General features: G+C 42.8%; 1 protein-coding gene across 4 annotated transcripts in view; it reads left to right on the top strand.

Moving 5' to 3' along the window:
- SGCD (sarcoglycan delta) overlaps positions 1-16,712 on the top strand; it is a 305,900-nt gene that overhangs the window by 224,491 nt on the left and 64,697 nt on the right. For all 4 annotated transcript variants that reach the window (XM_015642158.3, XM_015642153.3, XM_019008187.2 and 1 more), the window contains one exon: positions 5,823-5,924. In XM_015642158.3, the coding sequence (XP_015497644.1) occupies positions 5,823-5,924 (102 nt within the window). The remainder of the gene's footprint in view (positions 1-5,822; positions 5,925-16,712) is intronic.

The raw sequence follows: 16,712 nt of genomic DNA, 5'->3' as shown, positions 1-16,712 counted from the left end.
TCCACTACAGCAAATTTATCAGTGTCTTTTCCCTTCCACATGAGCTTCATGGGGCTCTTTGAGTACCTTTTGTCATAAATGGTGTTGGCTCTGGGGAGCACCTGGTCAGTGAGGAAGGAACAGACAGAGAAGGGTGCTGTGGGAATGTGCCCATGGAAATCATCCCTAATGCTGTCCCAAATCTTGTGAGCCCAATGGGAGTGAAGCCAAGATGTTCTGCATCAAGTCTCATTGCTGTGGCTGGGATGTCCTCTCATCCCTTGTGCTCTTCTTGGTGTATCCTCCTCGACTTCTGCCTCTGTTTCTGCAGTTTTGTGAGCAGAGGAGCTCACAAAAGCAGGAGTTACCATTGGGAAGGAAAGGCTCTGAGCTTCGCAAGGGCTTTGTTTGGGCTGAATTTTACATTAACCATCATGGTCTGCAGGCAGTTTCCTCCGCTTGTACAAAATTCCTTCACAAGCCAGAAACCTCCTGCCTTTCCTGTGGCTATCACAAATAACTTCATACCTGTGGAAGGAACTAAAAGTGCCAACAGAGCTCATATAACTTTAACATCAGCTTGCAGAGGTATTTTTCCAGTGGGTGACTCCCACAGCTGGTCTGTGTTCATTTAAATCCACATCTCCTGCTACTGATGGCTGCAGCAGCAGAGATTATTTAGAGGTGTCTCCTCCCAGGCTGTCGTGAGGTTCTGGATGGAGCCTTCTGCAGGCAGCAGTGATTGCTGCTCTTGCTCCATTTATAATGTGGTTTTAGTGCACCACATAGCTGCAGAATTTTAGCTGTGCTTCACCAGCATCTCCCTCCTTCCCTGGAGAAGGATATACTCTGTCCCACAGTGATCCAAGGCACTTGGGGTCACCTTCCTTCACCCCCTGAAGTCTCAGCACAGTTTCTCCTGCCCTGGGCCTGTCACCTTCAGAGGCAAATGCCACCAGTAAGGCATCAGACTGACAGCTGAGGTCAAGAAGCAGAGGAAGAGGAAGGTGATGGCAGCTGTGAACATGAGACCTCACAGTACAATTCACAGGTAATCCTGGATCTGTGCACACAGGTCCTGGATGCTGTGTAATGCTACATTGCCTTGGTTTTCTCTGCTTCCACACAGACTTGAGTCTGTACATGAGGTCTCAAAGCAAGGTCTTAAGCCAGAGGAAGGAGTTTTCACACATTATCTCTGTTATATCTTACCTCTGTTGCTCTGGGCCAAGCTGTGTAACCAGATTTAACTTCATAGGACTGGTGCTGCTGGTAGGTGGCTTCCATAGGAAAATATTGCTGCTGATCCACAGCTGGATACTGGGATCCTTATTAAGATGATGAATTAGCTGAAGAAAATGAGGAGAAGGAGGGAGGGCAGATGCAATTAAAACAAGTTTGAGTCTGTGAAGAACTGGCAATGATGTGTTCTATACCTGGAATCTGGAAACATTTAATGTCAAGTCAGAGAGAAAAGGACAGCACAAATATCTTCCCAGGAGGGGAAAAAAAAAATGAGGTCACTTGCCTTTGCTGAGGTTTTTTTCCTAACTTTGGATGTATTGAGCTGTGTAATAACTTGCACATATCTGGAAGCAATGCAGAGCACAGCAATCAATAATACAAGCAACGATAATCAGGTGTTTCAGCCATCTGACACAAGCAGTCTCCAAAGATAATTCTCTCCCACAGGACATTGCTGAACATAACTTCAGTTTATTCCTAGCAAAAAAAAAAATAAATGCTTACCTGCTGTGCAGAGACAAACCTTGCCAGCTATTCTCCTGAAAACTGGAAAGGATGGAGGTGCAGGGAAAACCAGTGGGAAACACCCACTGGAGCTGGTGGTGGCCAGCAGACAGCTGGAGCAATCTGTCACCCGTCACCAGTGTCCTTAAAATCCTTAGAAAGACCTCAATAAACAGGAAATTTGTTCAGCAATGCCAGGAGAGGAAGCACAGAAGAGTTTGAGGCTGCATTTCGTGTTTGTAAAGGACAAAGGATCCTGGCACCAAGGGACACGGAATGTGTGTCAGCATCACCTTGGTTCTTGAGTAGGTTAAGCTGCAGCGTGAGCACAGCCTGGTCTAACAAAGCTGTCCATGAATGAGACAGCACTGAAAATTCTCCCTGTCCCTGTGTGGAATCAACCCAGATCAGTGCAGCCAGAACCAATCCAGGTATTTATTGGAGAATTATAGAAAAGTTTGGGTTGAGAAGGATCTAAAAGACCATCGTGTTCCACCCCCTGCCACGGGCAGGGACATCTTTTACTACCCCAGATGGCTCCAAGCCCCATCCAGCCTGGCCTTGGGCACTTCCAGGGATCCAGGGGCAGCCACAGCTTCTCTGGGCACCCTGTGCCAGGGCCTCACCATTCCTAATTTCTTCCTAATACCTAATCTAAGCCTACTCTCAGTTTTAAGCCTTTACCACAGGAGTTACATGTCTCTGGTAAGGGTGGCTGTCTTACTCTGTTAGCTGGATCTTCCTGCTACCAGCCTTGCAATTAAAAGTAAAATTAAAGTAACCCAAATTGTTTAAAAATAAAACAAACACAAGCTGGGCTTTAGCCACCTGTGTGGCCACAAAAAGGTAGAGGGGAGCTTTGGTGATCAGACATCATCAATGCTGAGCTCTTCCCCTAACAGTAATACCATCATTCATAATTGGGTATAAAAATGAGATGCTTCTCAAGCTACTAAAACCCAAAATTCCTTTCCCATTCAGCATCACCAAAATGACATTTATGTGTTTCAGGATTGCTATCCCCTTTCAACCCAGAGCAGTCAGCAATAGCACATAAATTTTTATGCATGTCCACTACAAGGCACTGCATAAAAAGAGAGAGGGCATAAATGATGTAATTGATGTGAAAGTTTTTGCCATGCCCTCCCAAAAAGCAGAAAAATTTAAAGCAGGTGGTGATGGAAGGTTCCCAACTCTGCCTCCTGTTTGGAGCTTGCCTCCTGGGAGCTCCCACGAACCTGGCTTGTGCCTGCACTGTAAAGTCATTCCCTCTGCTGAGGAGTCTGTTAGTAAAAAGGAGAGAAACAATGATTTTCAGATGGCAGAGTATGAAATAATCAATACCACTCCTTATTCACAAGCAGAAGAGTGGCAGATAAGGATATATACCAATCACAGACACAGTGTTTAATAAAACATCTTGGTCTTTGTCACTCTAGGCAGTTTTCTGCTGCATTTTATAGGTCACAGTCCATGAAATTTCATAGGAACTTTCATATCTATTCTCTGTAGCAGAATATGACATTTATTTGTTATTAAACCATATAATTTAGGGGGGATGAAGATGCTTTATCCAAAACAACATGTGAAGTAGTCTTTCCAACAATGATTTCTCTAATGTATCTGTAATGTGGGACCTCTGTATAATCCTGTGAGCTTCTTATTTTTTATTTTTTTTCCCTAATGGAAAATCATAGAGGAATATAATTTTCTAGTGATTGTATTATAAGAAGCCAAGATACTTGTTAAAAGGGTACAACCTTTGCTTGTTTTTCCACCTGCTGACCCAGACTGTCACCACGAAAAACTGTCAGCTTTAATCATGAGAAACATGACAGTGCTAAGCATTGATCCACTCCCAAACACCAGGAATTCAAGAGGGGATGTGTGGTGGGCACAGCTCTCATTGCTAATGGCAGATGCAGGAGGACAGAAAGGTGAGGGGAGGGTGGAGGTTGAGATTGATATTTTATTGCTTTTTTCCCCAAAGATTGAGAAAGAAGCATGAGGAAATGCCTCTCTCCAATCCAGTGGGTTTGTAAGAGCATACACCAACTGTGATTAATCAAATGTCCCCTTGGTGTTTTGGTTGTAGTACCTTGTCCCGTAGGCCTGACACCTCTTTTGGGATGTGTAGGACCTGCTGGCTGTCAGCTAAACTTCCCTTATGTACATTTTTATATGTAAAAATCCTTTGGACCACACTTGGGAGACAGGGTGAAGGAGAGAAAGAGAAACAGACAAAAGAAGAGCAGTGTGGGATTCTGGGTCTGTGTCATTACAACAGAACAGAGTCGTGTGTCATCAAAATTTCTGGTTTGTCACAGTTCCAGTGGTGGCTTGACAAGTCCCTTTTTATCCCTGGGTCCATATTACTGGAAAAGCATTGCCCCACTTCAGTTGGGGAGCAAGCCCTGGAGGGGTCAGCATCGCTGTCCACAGAGTTGGTCCTTCTTGCAGCTGCCTGGGGCACACAGCTTGCCTGACCTGCAGCTTTTCTTAGTAAAACCAGAGAAGACACTGCTATGTGAAAGCCCTCAGGGCTTGTAACCTTACTGAGATAATCTATTTTTGGGAAAAAAACCAAAACTGAAGAGATTTTTTTTAGCAGCCCAAAACGTGTGAGGGTCTGCAGATAGCTGTAATAATTCCTGCTCGCTCAAATCACAAAGTACACTGCTATCAAAATTTAATCTGGGCTTTTTGGAGCATAATCATATTTCACTCATTTTTCTCCATACTTTTCTTGAGATAAATGAACCCCTTCTGTGCCACCACCAACCCAGAATTCACAGGCTGATATTTTACACCTAGGGCCAGCAAATGTGGGGAGTGGCATTTTATGACCCTTCTCAGTAGCATTTCCAGCATCTGTCTCTCAATTTGCTTACAGCCTGCAGTTCAAAATGAGATGGCAGCATCACCTTTGTTCACAAGACACCAGGATCTGGCAAGAACAGTCTTAACTTGGCAGGGAATTACTTGGGAATGGCACTTCTTGGAATGGGAGATCTCTGGCAGGTGACCAGTGTTGCTGCTGAGCCCTGTGGTGTCTCTGATTTTCATCCCTCCAAATTCAGGCCTTTTGGCAGCAGTTCATGGAAATCTGTCTGGGTTAGATCTCCAGTCTCTTGGAGAGACACTGATTCCTCATCTGGGGCTGGAGGTGCTCTTGCAGTGGGAGGAAGAGGAAGCAGACGGATGGGGTTTCATTTTTGCATCTGGATTGGAAAGCATGCTAGATGTAGATCCAAATACATGTGGTATTCCTGGATTTTCCTGGTCTCCTCTTGATCTTTTTATGCCTTCTACCCATGTGCATTCCCCTTTCCCATAAAATCCCCAAAACAGCTGTGAGTTAGGCATGGAGATGCTCATATTACTCTCCAATCCTGGTGATTTCAGTCAGTTTTTTGCAAAAAGGTATTCTTCAAATAATCTTTTTCTCAGAAATAAACAGTTTACCTCAATCCTTGCAAACTTTGACAATCACTCTGAATCTTGGAAATAATACCTTACACTTGATGTGGTTTTGATTATAGATGTACTTGTGCAATTCCCTACCCACACTGTTTCTTACACATCCTTTCTAAGCAATTATAGCCTAAGTGAAGATAAATCCCTCATCTTAATAAAAGTTAGAACTTTTGTGTGTCAGAGGTGAAATATATTTTGGTACAGTTCTCCTCTGTGTGAATGTATCTGTACAGATATTAATCAGACACTCTTTACAGGGATTTGCTATGAATGAGCAGGTATATTATTATATTATAAAGGCAGGCAGTGAATATTAAAGTGAATAGTTTCCTGTTAACACAGAGCATCACTGCCTCTCTGTGAGTAGAGAATGACTTAGCTTAAAGGAACATCTTTCATCTGTGTAAATGGTTTACTGGGGGGCATTGCAGATAGTTCTGAATAGAAATATTTTTTGCACAGAAACTGAGCAACAAGAATAACACAAGTAATTTCATTCTCTAGTGCCTCCCAGTGCTATACATGTTATCATCAGTGGAAAAAGAAATCAGCTATTGGCAGCCTGATGAATTTAGTAATTGTAACTAATAGGGTTGTTTCTTTTTACTGTCTTTCAGGATGGAATGGGGAACCTGAGGATCACAGAAAAGGGTCTGAAGCTTGAAGGAGATTCAGAATTCTTGAAACCTCTCTACGCCAAAGAAATCAGATCAAGACCAGTAAGTTTTTGGGAAAGGATAAGGTTGTTTCTGTAGCCCTGACAGGAAGAAACAGGGTGGCAGGGTGATGTGGCTACTGAAGAAGTTGCTTTGGCCACTGTCCTCTCTAGACAGATGCAGTTTGGGGAGCCAGGCTTTGAGGACTTCATCCAGACACTGAATCCTCTGGGCAGTTCCAGAGTTGATACCCACGGCTCTGGTTTGTGTAAGCCACAATTAAAACTATTCCAGGACCTCTGAAGTTTCACACTGTCTTTGTTTTCTTTTGAGGTAAATCCTAAACAGCCCTCAACTGGAGGACCTGTTATTTCTGAGGCAGAGGGATGGCAGTTCTGAAATTCAGCTCACTTTTAACCAGTTACAGCTTTTCTGTGTAGCAGAGAGGTGGTGCCTTGGCACAAGGGCCTGATCTGTTGTTCATTAGCACAATGAGCCCATATTATGTACTCAGTCCTATTTCATGTTGGTTTAAAATTATGTGTAGTTAAAATTCAATGCTGCTAAGAGTGACTCCCTGACAAAAGTGGCAAGAATATTAACTACTGGAAATGAGAAAGAACCCAAGTGTGATTGAAATAACATTTTCATAGCAGCACTTCATTGGCTGTTGGTGACTTTTGCTCTTTCTAATGCAATCCTGTATGTTCTCAGCAGCTTTAAAATAACTGAAACAACTACAGAGTTTCCAGGATCCGTGTCAGAAGATATAATCTGTCTTATTTCCTGATCTAAAGTGTTAATTTGAGTCAGATACCAGCCTTCCCTTTTGATAACAATGGCAGATAGCTAATTAAATAAACTTAACATCCTTTTATCTCAGCATTTCAGTGCTCTTGTAGAAATTGGAACTTGGAGCATAATGAACAAAACAGCCAATACGATACCCCATTTAATTATTGAAGGTTGTAACCTCTGTAAGATGGCTAGGAATTGATTTGAACAAGCATAATAACTAAGGAAGAAAACTTAATAAGAAAACCTTCATATCTATAAATGCTTTCAGCCCTGAATTAAAACGGAACCTGTAAAACCTTATATGTCATTCACCTTTTAATATAAAATATGTGGGAACCAGGTGCAGCAGTTGGTTTGATAAATAGACTGACAAATCACTACCTACATTTCTTTTTCTCTAGTTACATTGATGGAAATAATATTTGATTGCTAAGAGAAGTGAGAACTACTTCTTGCTACTGGGGAGTTTACTGTTTTCATATTATCATATTGATCTACATTTTAAAACGTCAGGGAGTGCAAAAGGTGTCCCTTTCCTGAGGCTGTGAAAGTAATTTCCACACCATTGACAGATTACTGAATGCAGGAGCAAGAAGTGTAAGGTAAGGCCTGTGTGTGTTCCTTGCTTCATCCCCCCTCCAGGAGGTTTTTGCTGTTAGCTGCCAGCCAGGAGGTCTGATCTGGAGTAGATCTGGAACCTGTGGGAACCACACAGTTACACAGACCATGCACATTGTTCCTCTGGCTTTTGGAATAAACTGGAATAGCCTGTGCTGGCTTTTGGGTTGCTTGTGGTAACCCTGGAATTATTTTTGGGCTGGGGGCAACAGCAGAGATCCTACTGCGTTCAGGTAACTTCTGCTTTCTTGTGCTGTGTGTGAATTTGGCCTCTTGAAAGCAAATGGAAGGACTGCAGTCAATCAAAGGTTTACAGTTACAGGATATTTAAAAATATTGTTAAATAATCAGCACTGGATCTTTTTAAAGAACAGTAGTATGACCCAGTGTTGTCTTGGAGGGAAGTGTGGCAGCAGTTCCTGAACCTGATGAATATTGTTAAAATAAAGTGCCAAACTCAGAGCTCAGTAACAGATGAACATCCATACTAATTCTAGAGTGATCTTCTCTGGGTTTTCAGAAGTGCATAATGCAGCTTTAAATATGTGAAGAGTAACAGAAACAAATATGACAAATAACATAGTAAAGAGCATCCCAGGAATAATCTGACACATACAATTTTTCATATGTTTAATTAAACAACCTAAGTGATGTGTACAGTAATAAATAATGGTCTCATATAAACGCCAAAGAACTTTTAGATGCTGGTTATTTATAGAAGAATTTAATTTATTTTCTTGAATAAACACAACAAATTTAACTTCAGTATTGTTCTGTGTAGTGGGTGAAGGAGCATTGCTGCTGCCTGGAAAGGGCAGGGAAAAATCACTTCTTGTGTAAGTGGCTTCAGTCCCATGAGCTCTATGCACTGGATTTTCCCATTCATGTTTCTCTGTGGTGCTGCTCCCCCATGTGCTGCAGAGCTGGGAAATCCCTGCCAAAATACCTCCAAAATGGGAATTGTGATTATTCTTGAAAGCTTGAATTTGTCACTGGTGCCTCTCCTTTGCTGCATCTCTTGAATCCTAGGAAGTTGGTAATTAAAATTACACACAGAATTGCTTTCCTAGGAGCTCTGCCTTCTGTTTTAATGATAGTTTTGGATTTCCATTTAAAAGTGTATTTGTTTTTCAAATTGATTTGGCTGGAAGGGAAGATCAGGGGTTAGAGAGGAGGAAAAGCCCTCAAATGTCATCCCAGGACACTGCTGGGTGGGCACCTCTGAGCTTCTGTAGTTTGTGCCTTGAAGAGCCCTGCTAGGTCCTGCTCCCTTGATCACCTTACCAGACAGAGGAGCTGTCTTAGATGTGCTTCTCCTTCCAACTGAAATTCCAGATTTTAGCAGAAGGATTGGATGGATGTGGTGTGGTCCCAGGCAGAGAAATCACTGACATGAACTGACTTCTCAAAGCTGCTTCCAGCCAGTTTCTTTCTGTATCTGGCACCCCCAAGATTTGCTTTCTTTTGCCCTCACCCTCCCAGGAGTGCCCCCCCAAAATCTCTTCAGGTTTTATGCAGAGGAGAGGGTGTAGCCTTTTTTAAAGAAAGGAGATGGATGTGTTCCCTTTTCCCAGACTGTTGAGAGCATCCTGAACTCCCAGCTGAACATATTGCACACTGAGCAGTGTTTTTTTCCATGCCACTTGCATGGAACATGAGCATCTTGCTGCCTTTAATTAAGAAGATAACTGGACCATGACGTATTGCCTGTGTAAATAAAAGTGATTTGTTCTTAGTCAAGGAGGTGCATTAGGAATTCTCACATTTCTTTACTTGCAGATAAATTATGAAGATTATTAAAAATTGGAAGGGTCATCTATAAACCCATCTGTAGCTCAGCTGCACTGTCACTCTCAAAATGTAGCTGTCTTTCTAACTGTTGTAATTTATTGTGGACTATCGTGTGAACCATCTGCTTGCTTATAAATCAGACCAACTTTGACTGAAAGTTGTACACAGCAGTAGGAATCGTTAATTTTATGTCCTGGAAAGTAGTGGCAACAGTTTAGGGGACTTCAGTCTTCATTGCCTTAATTGGAATAGAAATTTAAAACTGGGAATTTTCCTGCCTGTGTTGAGATGAGCTGCTGAGAAGCAAGTTGCTTGCAATTTAGAGTTAGCCCAGATTTAGCTTTCTTAGTGCAGTTGGGATGTTTTGAAGCCTGGCACATCCAGGTCTGTAAGTAACTGGAAAGGGGCAAGACACAGAACAAGCTGTGTGCATTTTCCATCCAGATAACAACAGAAATAAAATCCTGTGCTGTGATTACACAGGAAAATCCAGTGAATTACTTCTCTCAGGAGCTGTCTGACAACCAATGAGATGATAATCTCAGTTTCAGGAAGCAGAGAAAGACATTGCCATGATAGGATTAGGATGGGTTTGCCCTTTCAATGTTCATTTCAAGTGCATAGATAGGAAAAAAAATAAACTCAGTTTGCAAATGTTTACACCTGGGCTTTACTTTTTTTACACTGCGCATTTTTAAAGACAAGAGTATGGATTTGCCTGACAACTTTGACTTTGCTTCAGTGAGAAGCACTTGACTGGGGTCCTGTCCCTTCAGCTCTCTTTCAGACTCTCCTATTGATGGGTCTGGGAGCACAGCTAAATGTGGGCACCAACCTTTCTACCTGGGGGAGCTCCAAGTTCTGCTGTTGCACAGATATAAAGGGATGGAAAAGTTCTCTGAACAGATTTTGAGGAGATTTTCAAGTGTCTTTATAAAGAGATCTCTTAGTGTATATAGCTGGTTTCATGGTAAAGGTCTGCTTCCTTTTATTTTTAATCAGCTAAAAAAAAAAAAAATAGTTCAAAAGAAAAGCCTGAGGCAAAGGACTGTGTCTTTTTGTTATTTTCCTTTCTTTGGGGCATGTTAGAGGTCCCTGTCCTACTCAGTGTGGCAAGGAGTGTCTCTCTGAGAGCGCTGTGCTTGCTCAGGTTGTTGGAGCAAACCTGCCCTCATTTAAAGCCATGCAAAATAAGTGGTGGCTCCAGTGGAAGGAGGACTGGGGCTGTCAACACTTGGCTGGGATTCTGCAAGGGCATCTGTTTGGCCTGGAAAATTCACAGTTCTGAATTAGGGCTGATAACTGCTATTCCCTTTACTGGTGTTTAGTAAGTTCTTATCAGAATAAAAGCTAGACCAGCAAGTGCATAAAATATGTTTCCCTGTCCTTTGCATTCTCCCCAGCCAGTATTTGAATGATAGAAATTTTAAAGGAAGCTTTTAAGAGTGATAAATAATTATTTTGCCAATGTACTTGTCTCACTGTTCAGTTCTGGAATAAAAGTGCTATAATTTAAAAGCACAGAAGCACTTCTGTAATGGCCATATTCTTTTGTATTATTTGCTCTGCAGGTATACCTGCCTCCAAGCTAAAAATACTGACTGCAAAACAATAAACCATGCATTTGGATTAAACAGTGACATGTGCCCGCAGTGGGGCATACCTGCCTCAGCCGTAAATATATATTTATAAGCAATATAACATACTAATTTGGATAAAAAGGGAAAGCAGATGGCAAGATAATTGCAACTTTGTATGGGGCTCAAACTGGGTAGTAGAAATGTAGCTTTTAGATAGATAGCGTGAAAGCAGGTTGCTATTTTTTGAGGGAGAAGGCAGAATAATTCCTTTTCTTCCTTTGTCAAAGTTCACAGAGAAATAAAAGGACATTGATTTACTTCCTGGTGATTTGGTCTAGAAAAGTGCTTAAGGGTTTCAGCATGTTCACTGAAACCTTCAGAGGGTGGAAATGAGGAAATGCAGTTTGTCTCTCCATGCTGCCATCACTCAGCTGTCCCTGCCTGCTCCCACCACCTCTGCAGCCATGGCTCCTCCCAGCATTTCACTGTTCCCTTTGGCCTGGTCCTTCAGAGAAGAGAGGAATCTTCTGTGATTCTGAATACTGTGACACATCTGAGCCTGTGGGAGCTCCTGCCAGCTCTGCACTTGTTGGTCTCCTGGCATTGGCCTCTGGGGCACTGCAGCTGCCACTGTAGCTTCAGGTAGAAAAGTCTCCCACTCCCCAAGATCAGCTTCTGCAGCACCTCCTCTGACTGCATCTTCATGGCTTGCTTTGGCTGAGTTTTGGATCAGAAGATGACAAAAAGATGGAGGTTGCTGTGGATGGCACAGCCAAGACAAACAAGCTTCCTGCAGCCATGCCTGGCCATCTCCAGTCCTCCCTGAAAGGTTTGTTCATCATCCTTGTGGCACCACTCTGGTGCTGTGTTAGATTCCAATATTCTTGGGCTGTAGATGTCTCTCAGCTGGGTCAGTTTGAGTCTTGCTTGCTTGACTCAGAGAGAGATCAGCAGAGGAGAGCTGGCAGTCAGGGGGCTCAGTGGAAGAACAAGTTGCAAAAGGCATCATTTTGGCAGAAACACCCTCACCTGATGTACAGATACTTCTGCCATCGCTGTCCAAAGCAGATCTGAGTCTGTGGACAGCAGTAGGCTGTGAGTGCCCAGTGGGATTTATAAAACTGCTATGCTCTCCAATAATAAATTTCATTCTGAAGCAATGAAATCCAGAGAGCCTACTTCAGTCTGAACCTTGGCTGCCCCAGCACTCTGGGGCCAGTTAGTGGCTCTGTGATATTTCCAGAGTGCTGAAGAGGTGAAAGTTAAGTAAATTTTGCAGCAACTATGAAAATATTTCCCTTTACCTTCATAGTAAAATTGGTCAGAAGTCTCTCAGCTTTGAATTTTGCAGGGAATTTTGTAGGCTGGCTGAAAGACTGTGACAAATAACAGAATTAAATCCTGCTATGCCTGTTTCTGGTTGTTTCTGTAAGGAGCTGGTGTTGTGTGCCCCACACTGAGAGCACAAGAGGGAACTGAAGTATCCCACCAGCTATCAAATCAGAGCATCCCAAAGATGTGCAAGAAGGGAAGCTCTGATCTAAACAAACTTTCAAAAGTAACTCCACAAGTTGCATTTCAAAGCAAAATCTCATGGAAACTGCCTATGGCATTTTAAAAAGGATTTCATTAGATGTTGCTAACTTGTCATAAGATCTCTTAAATGGAAGGGTAATGGCTCATAACATTTGTAAGCTTTTTTAATTTCATGCAATATGAGCAGTGTAATCAACACCTATTAAAGCAAATCAGCTGTGCCCAGTGGGCTACCTACTTCAGCTTTTGTCTAGATTTGCCTTTTGGGTGCACCTCTGAACTAACCCTGGCAACCACGTGTTTGTGGTTCCTTACCCTGACATCAGTGGAGGCTTTGTGTCCAGTAAATGTGATATGATCATTGTGATATCTGACCCCATAAGGTGCACAAGCATTTTATACTCAGCAATTTTCACCTTCTTGTGGGGGGACTTTGAAGCTGATGTAGAGAAGTTAACAGCTGTGGAGCTAAACATGAAGGAGACAGAGAATCTCCCAAATGATCTCTCGAGGTATTTTGCTTTTTCCCTTTGACAAGTAAAATTTCTTGCTTGAGATGCTCGTGTGAGGGGAGAGAAACTGTTCAGATCATGTGTTGTTTTGCTGCTCTGACCCGATTCCCACCTCCTCTTCATTCTAAACATATGCAGCTGGACCCTGTGGCAACAAAAACCAGTGATGGGCATCCCAGCTCAAAGTGAGCTCTGTGGGCTCTCAGCTTTTGCATTGAATTTTTGCCACAATCCCAGAAATCACTTTTATTTCAGCTGTGAAAAGGAGGACAGTGGGGCACAGAAAACATGAGCTGCTCTGGGGGCTGCATTTCTCTCTCTGAAGTGCAAAGGCTTTGAGTTTAAGGATTTACTATGTCTAGACATTGCTGCTGACAGTCAGGATCCTGGCTGCTTTGTAGAGGCTGAAGTACAAAAACAACTTCTTAATACTAAAAATGAAAAAGAAATAAAACTTGATGCAGTCTGGGTAGAGGGAAGATAGAGAAAAATAGAAAATGGAAACACTGAAAGACAAATAGGAAGATCCAATTATAAAGAAAAATTATGTTTTCCTCATGTTTCCAAGAAGCCTGAAGAGCAGAGCTCTGTATCTTCTTACCACAGGACAGCAAACGCTTCTGCAACTCTTCTGTTGATCAAAACTGTTTGGGCAGGAAAGTTATGTGTTTTGTAAGGCAGGAGTTGACAAGACAAGCTGTGCTGTCATTAGAAAGTGCAGGCACAAAGAACTGGTTTTGCAGACAGCTCAGTTCATGTGTTCTTTGATCTATGACAGGAAAGCAAAGTCAGATTTTCCAGGCTCCATTCACCAGTTGCTATACCTCTTTGATTGTTTTATTCCTAAATAATGGATGTTGTACTTGGAGAAGGAAGAATACAGGTAAAAACAAGAAAAATTTAAATTTGCTCCTTTTCTATTAGGACAGATTTGTTGAGGGTCTTGGGAAAACTAGCTTGCTGCTCTTGAAAGAAAAAAATACCATTTCTTTGGCTTTTAAGATCTTCCTGGTTGGAACATGTTTCCTGTGACAGCACATGCAGTAAAAGTTGTTCTTCTTGGGGGGTGGTGAAAGAAAGTGGTTTCCATGGCACCCGTTTTTTTGTTGTTTCTTTTTTCCTTGATTTACTCTAGGTTTTCAGTATAAAATGCTACATGTCCATTGATTTCCTCCTGATGTTCTGTAATTCTGAGTCCCATTGGATTTTTAGGCCTGCTTCCAGCCTGGCCTGAAAGTTTTCTGAGGCAGGTTGTTTGAAGTACTGGCAGGAGCCTGCTCCTCGTTTTCCCTCTGAAACAGAATAACCTGTGGAACAAAAAGAAAACTTAAAGTGCTTCTACTCACAGTATTTCTTCCTTGTTCATCTATCAAACACAACCCTTGTTTGCCATCCTTGCATAAAACTGCAGGAGATTCCTCACTTTCAAGCCTTATTTTTTTTGTCTGTGGATGAGTAGAGCTAAAGCCTCCTTGGCTTTTGCCTGTGCACCCCTGAGGTTCCCCAGGGAGCATCCAGTCCTGCTGTCATCCACATTTTCCCAGCAATATCCCTTCTAAGGACATCTTCTTTAGGAGAACTCTTCTTCATGGTCTACCAGGGAAGGATTTTTTTTTAAGTTTATTTCAGATTCAGCAGTGGTTTGTAAATAACTGTTCATGAAAATGCTGAGGAAATGCCAAGATTTCCCACTGTATCTTAGTTGGTGCAGGTTACTTTATTGGATTCTTGATGAGTAATCTAAAACTAGACACTTAAAATTGCTTTGATGACCTAGGCTTTATATTTTCTCTTTCTTTCCAGCTTGATATTCTGCTTCTAGTTCCTTCTCTTTCAGCAAAAGAATATGTGATGCCAGTGATTCTCTCTTGATTTAGACAAGGGGCTGATTTGTGATGGGGCATCCATTGAAGAGTGGTGAACATCCAAGTCCTGATTCTCTGCTAAGAAGGCAGCAGCAGCTGCAAAAGCTGTGGCACCAGGAATGGGTGGTGACTGATTTGGGGAGAAGCTTTGCTGCTCACTGAATCATCTGTGTTGCACTCCACAGTGCCTGGGAAATCTTTTTGATGTGCCAGTGCAAACTGAGCCTTCTTGGATGTGATCTGACAGGACTGCAGCCCAAGGCAGCACAGCTGAGGAGTCAGATGTGCTTTTTCCAACCAGAAGCTTTGTAGGACATCAATATTTAAAAACAGAAAAACAAATAAACTGAAGGCAGTGGGTTGATTGAGGGGAAAAGAGAGGTCAGTTGTCTGACAGATCAAACATCACTCTCCAGGAAGGATTTGTTTTTCAGCCAAAAGCTGTTGTCTTTCCTTTGATTAGGTTGATTAGTAAAAGTGTGAACAACTCATTATTTTTTCTTAAAATCCCATTTTTTCTAGGTATATTTTGCAGGTTAGGAGTGGTCACATCTTTTCATGACCTTAGAGCAGCTGCTATTTCCTTTAGGTGGAATCGCTGTTGTTTCATACACGCAGGTGAAGTCACCCAGTGAATGGCAAATAATCCCTAATCCAAACACACACTAATTGCTGTAAGAGGCCAGGAGTACCTGCTCAGCTGAAGCTGAGGTCTTGGTGTCCATGGTTGGAGGGCAGTGAGTTGATGGGATGAGCCAGAACAGGCTTCTTTTGCTGCTTTCCATGGCTGGGTGTTCAGAGCCTGTAGCCTCCAGGTTTTTTTCAGAAAATCCCTCACTCTTTAAATGAAGTAAAGGCCACACAGAGCAGTGGCATGCATGTTGTCACAGCTGCTGGCTCGAGAAGCACCTTTGGTGGTATGTCTGCTGTTGCTTCAAGCCAAAATATCTTTTCTGTATTCTGCTACCTTTTGAAAACACCAGCTCCTCCTGCAAACTGACCTTTGCTCTTTGTTTTCTGAAGATCCCAACTGTTATTTATAAATGATGAGCCTTGATGTTGGTACAAAGTTGGGAGAGCAGGAGGCTTTTTGTTTCTCTGTGCAGCATTGTCTATTATGCAGCACTCTGGGAGGTGTAGCTTAGGTGAAGCAGAAGAAAGGGGAACAGGCAGGAGCCCTCCTGTGCCCTTTGCTGGTGGGAGCCACTGGTTGGGTGCCTTCACCGATCAGTTCTGTTCCTCCAGAGTTTGGGGAGAACTTCAGGAATAAAAGCACCAGCAGAAAAATACCTCTTCAAAACAGGAGACAACAGTCAGGCTGAGCCACCCTGCTGATTGCCCAAAGAGTAATTGGAGTCCTTGGCTCTGATATTCCTCCCTGGGCTCTGTTTTACCTTCACACATCCCATTCTCTTTGGCTGCTTTTGCCATCACTCACCATTTCCCCAAACAACTTTCCTGTCTTCTTCCAGGCATGGAAAAAGCATCTGCTGCTTTTTCTGCCAGCCTGACATCTCTTGAAATACCACTCCCCAGATCCCCAGTGGAGCTGGTGAGGGAGATATTTTTGCTCATGGGCCCTGTACCACAGCAGTACCCTGCATTCTCTCCTCTCCTCACCCCAGAGCAGATACTGAGGAGTGTTTGTTGACTGGCAGCCACAAGATATATCCAAATCCCAACACAAGCATCCTGCTTCTGCAGCTCTGCTGCTGGTCACACCTTTGCTGCCATGCTCTCTCTCGTGTGTGCAGTGTGATTTAGGATCTTCCTTCCAGATCTGCCCAGTTCCACGTCCATGCTTAACTGCATCTGTCATTTTACCTGTCCAAGTGCCCTCCCACCTCAAGTGCTGGGCTTTCAGCCTCTTCAAGGCAGTGGAGGTTTGCAGTTCTTCCTCTATGAGATAATTTATGTCTGACATTAACTCACACTTTGAATTAATATGAGTTAACTCACAAGCTCTGCAGCTCAGAGCTTGGCCCCTCTGCTTATTCTTGGGAGGAAGACTGTCTGGTCATGCAGACCCACAGAGCATCCTTCTTAAAGCCAGCTCTTGATCATTTAAGCAGAAGAAACAAAGTGGTTGGATTTCAGCAATTCAAAACCAGTTTGTGCTGGTGTTTCTGTGACCCCATAACCCTGTACCAC

The sequence above is a fragment of the Parus major genome, chromosome 13 (assembly GCF_001522545.3).
Source record: "Parus major isolate Abel chromosome 13, Parus_major1.1, whole genome shotgun sequence".
Taxonomy (NCBI): Eukaryota; Metazoa; Chordata; class Aves; order Passeriformes; family Paridae; genus Parus; species Parus major.
The sequence above is the reverse complement of the archived record's forward strand: the minus strand, read 5'-3'. Positions and strand labels throughout refer to the sequence as shown.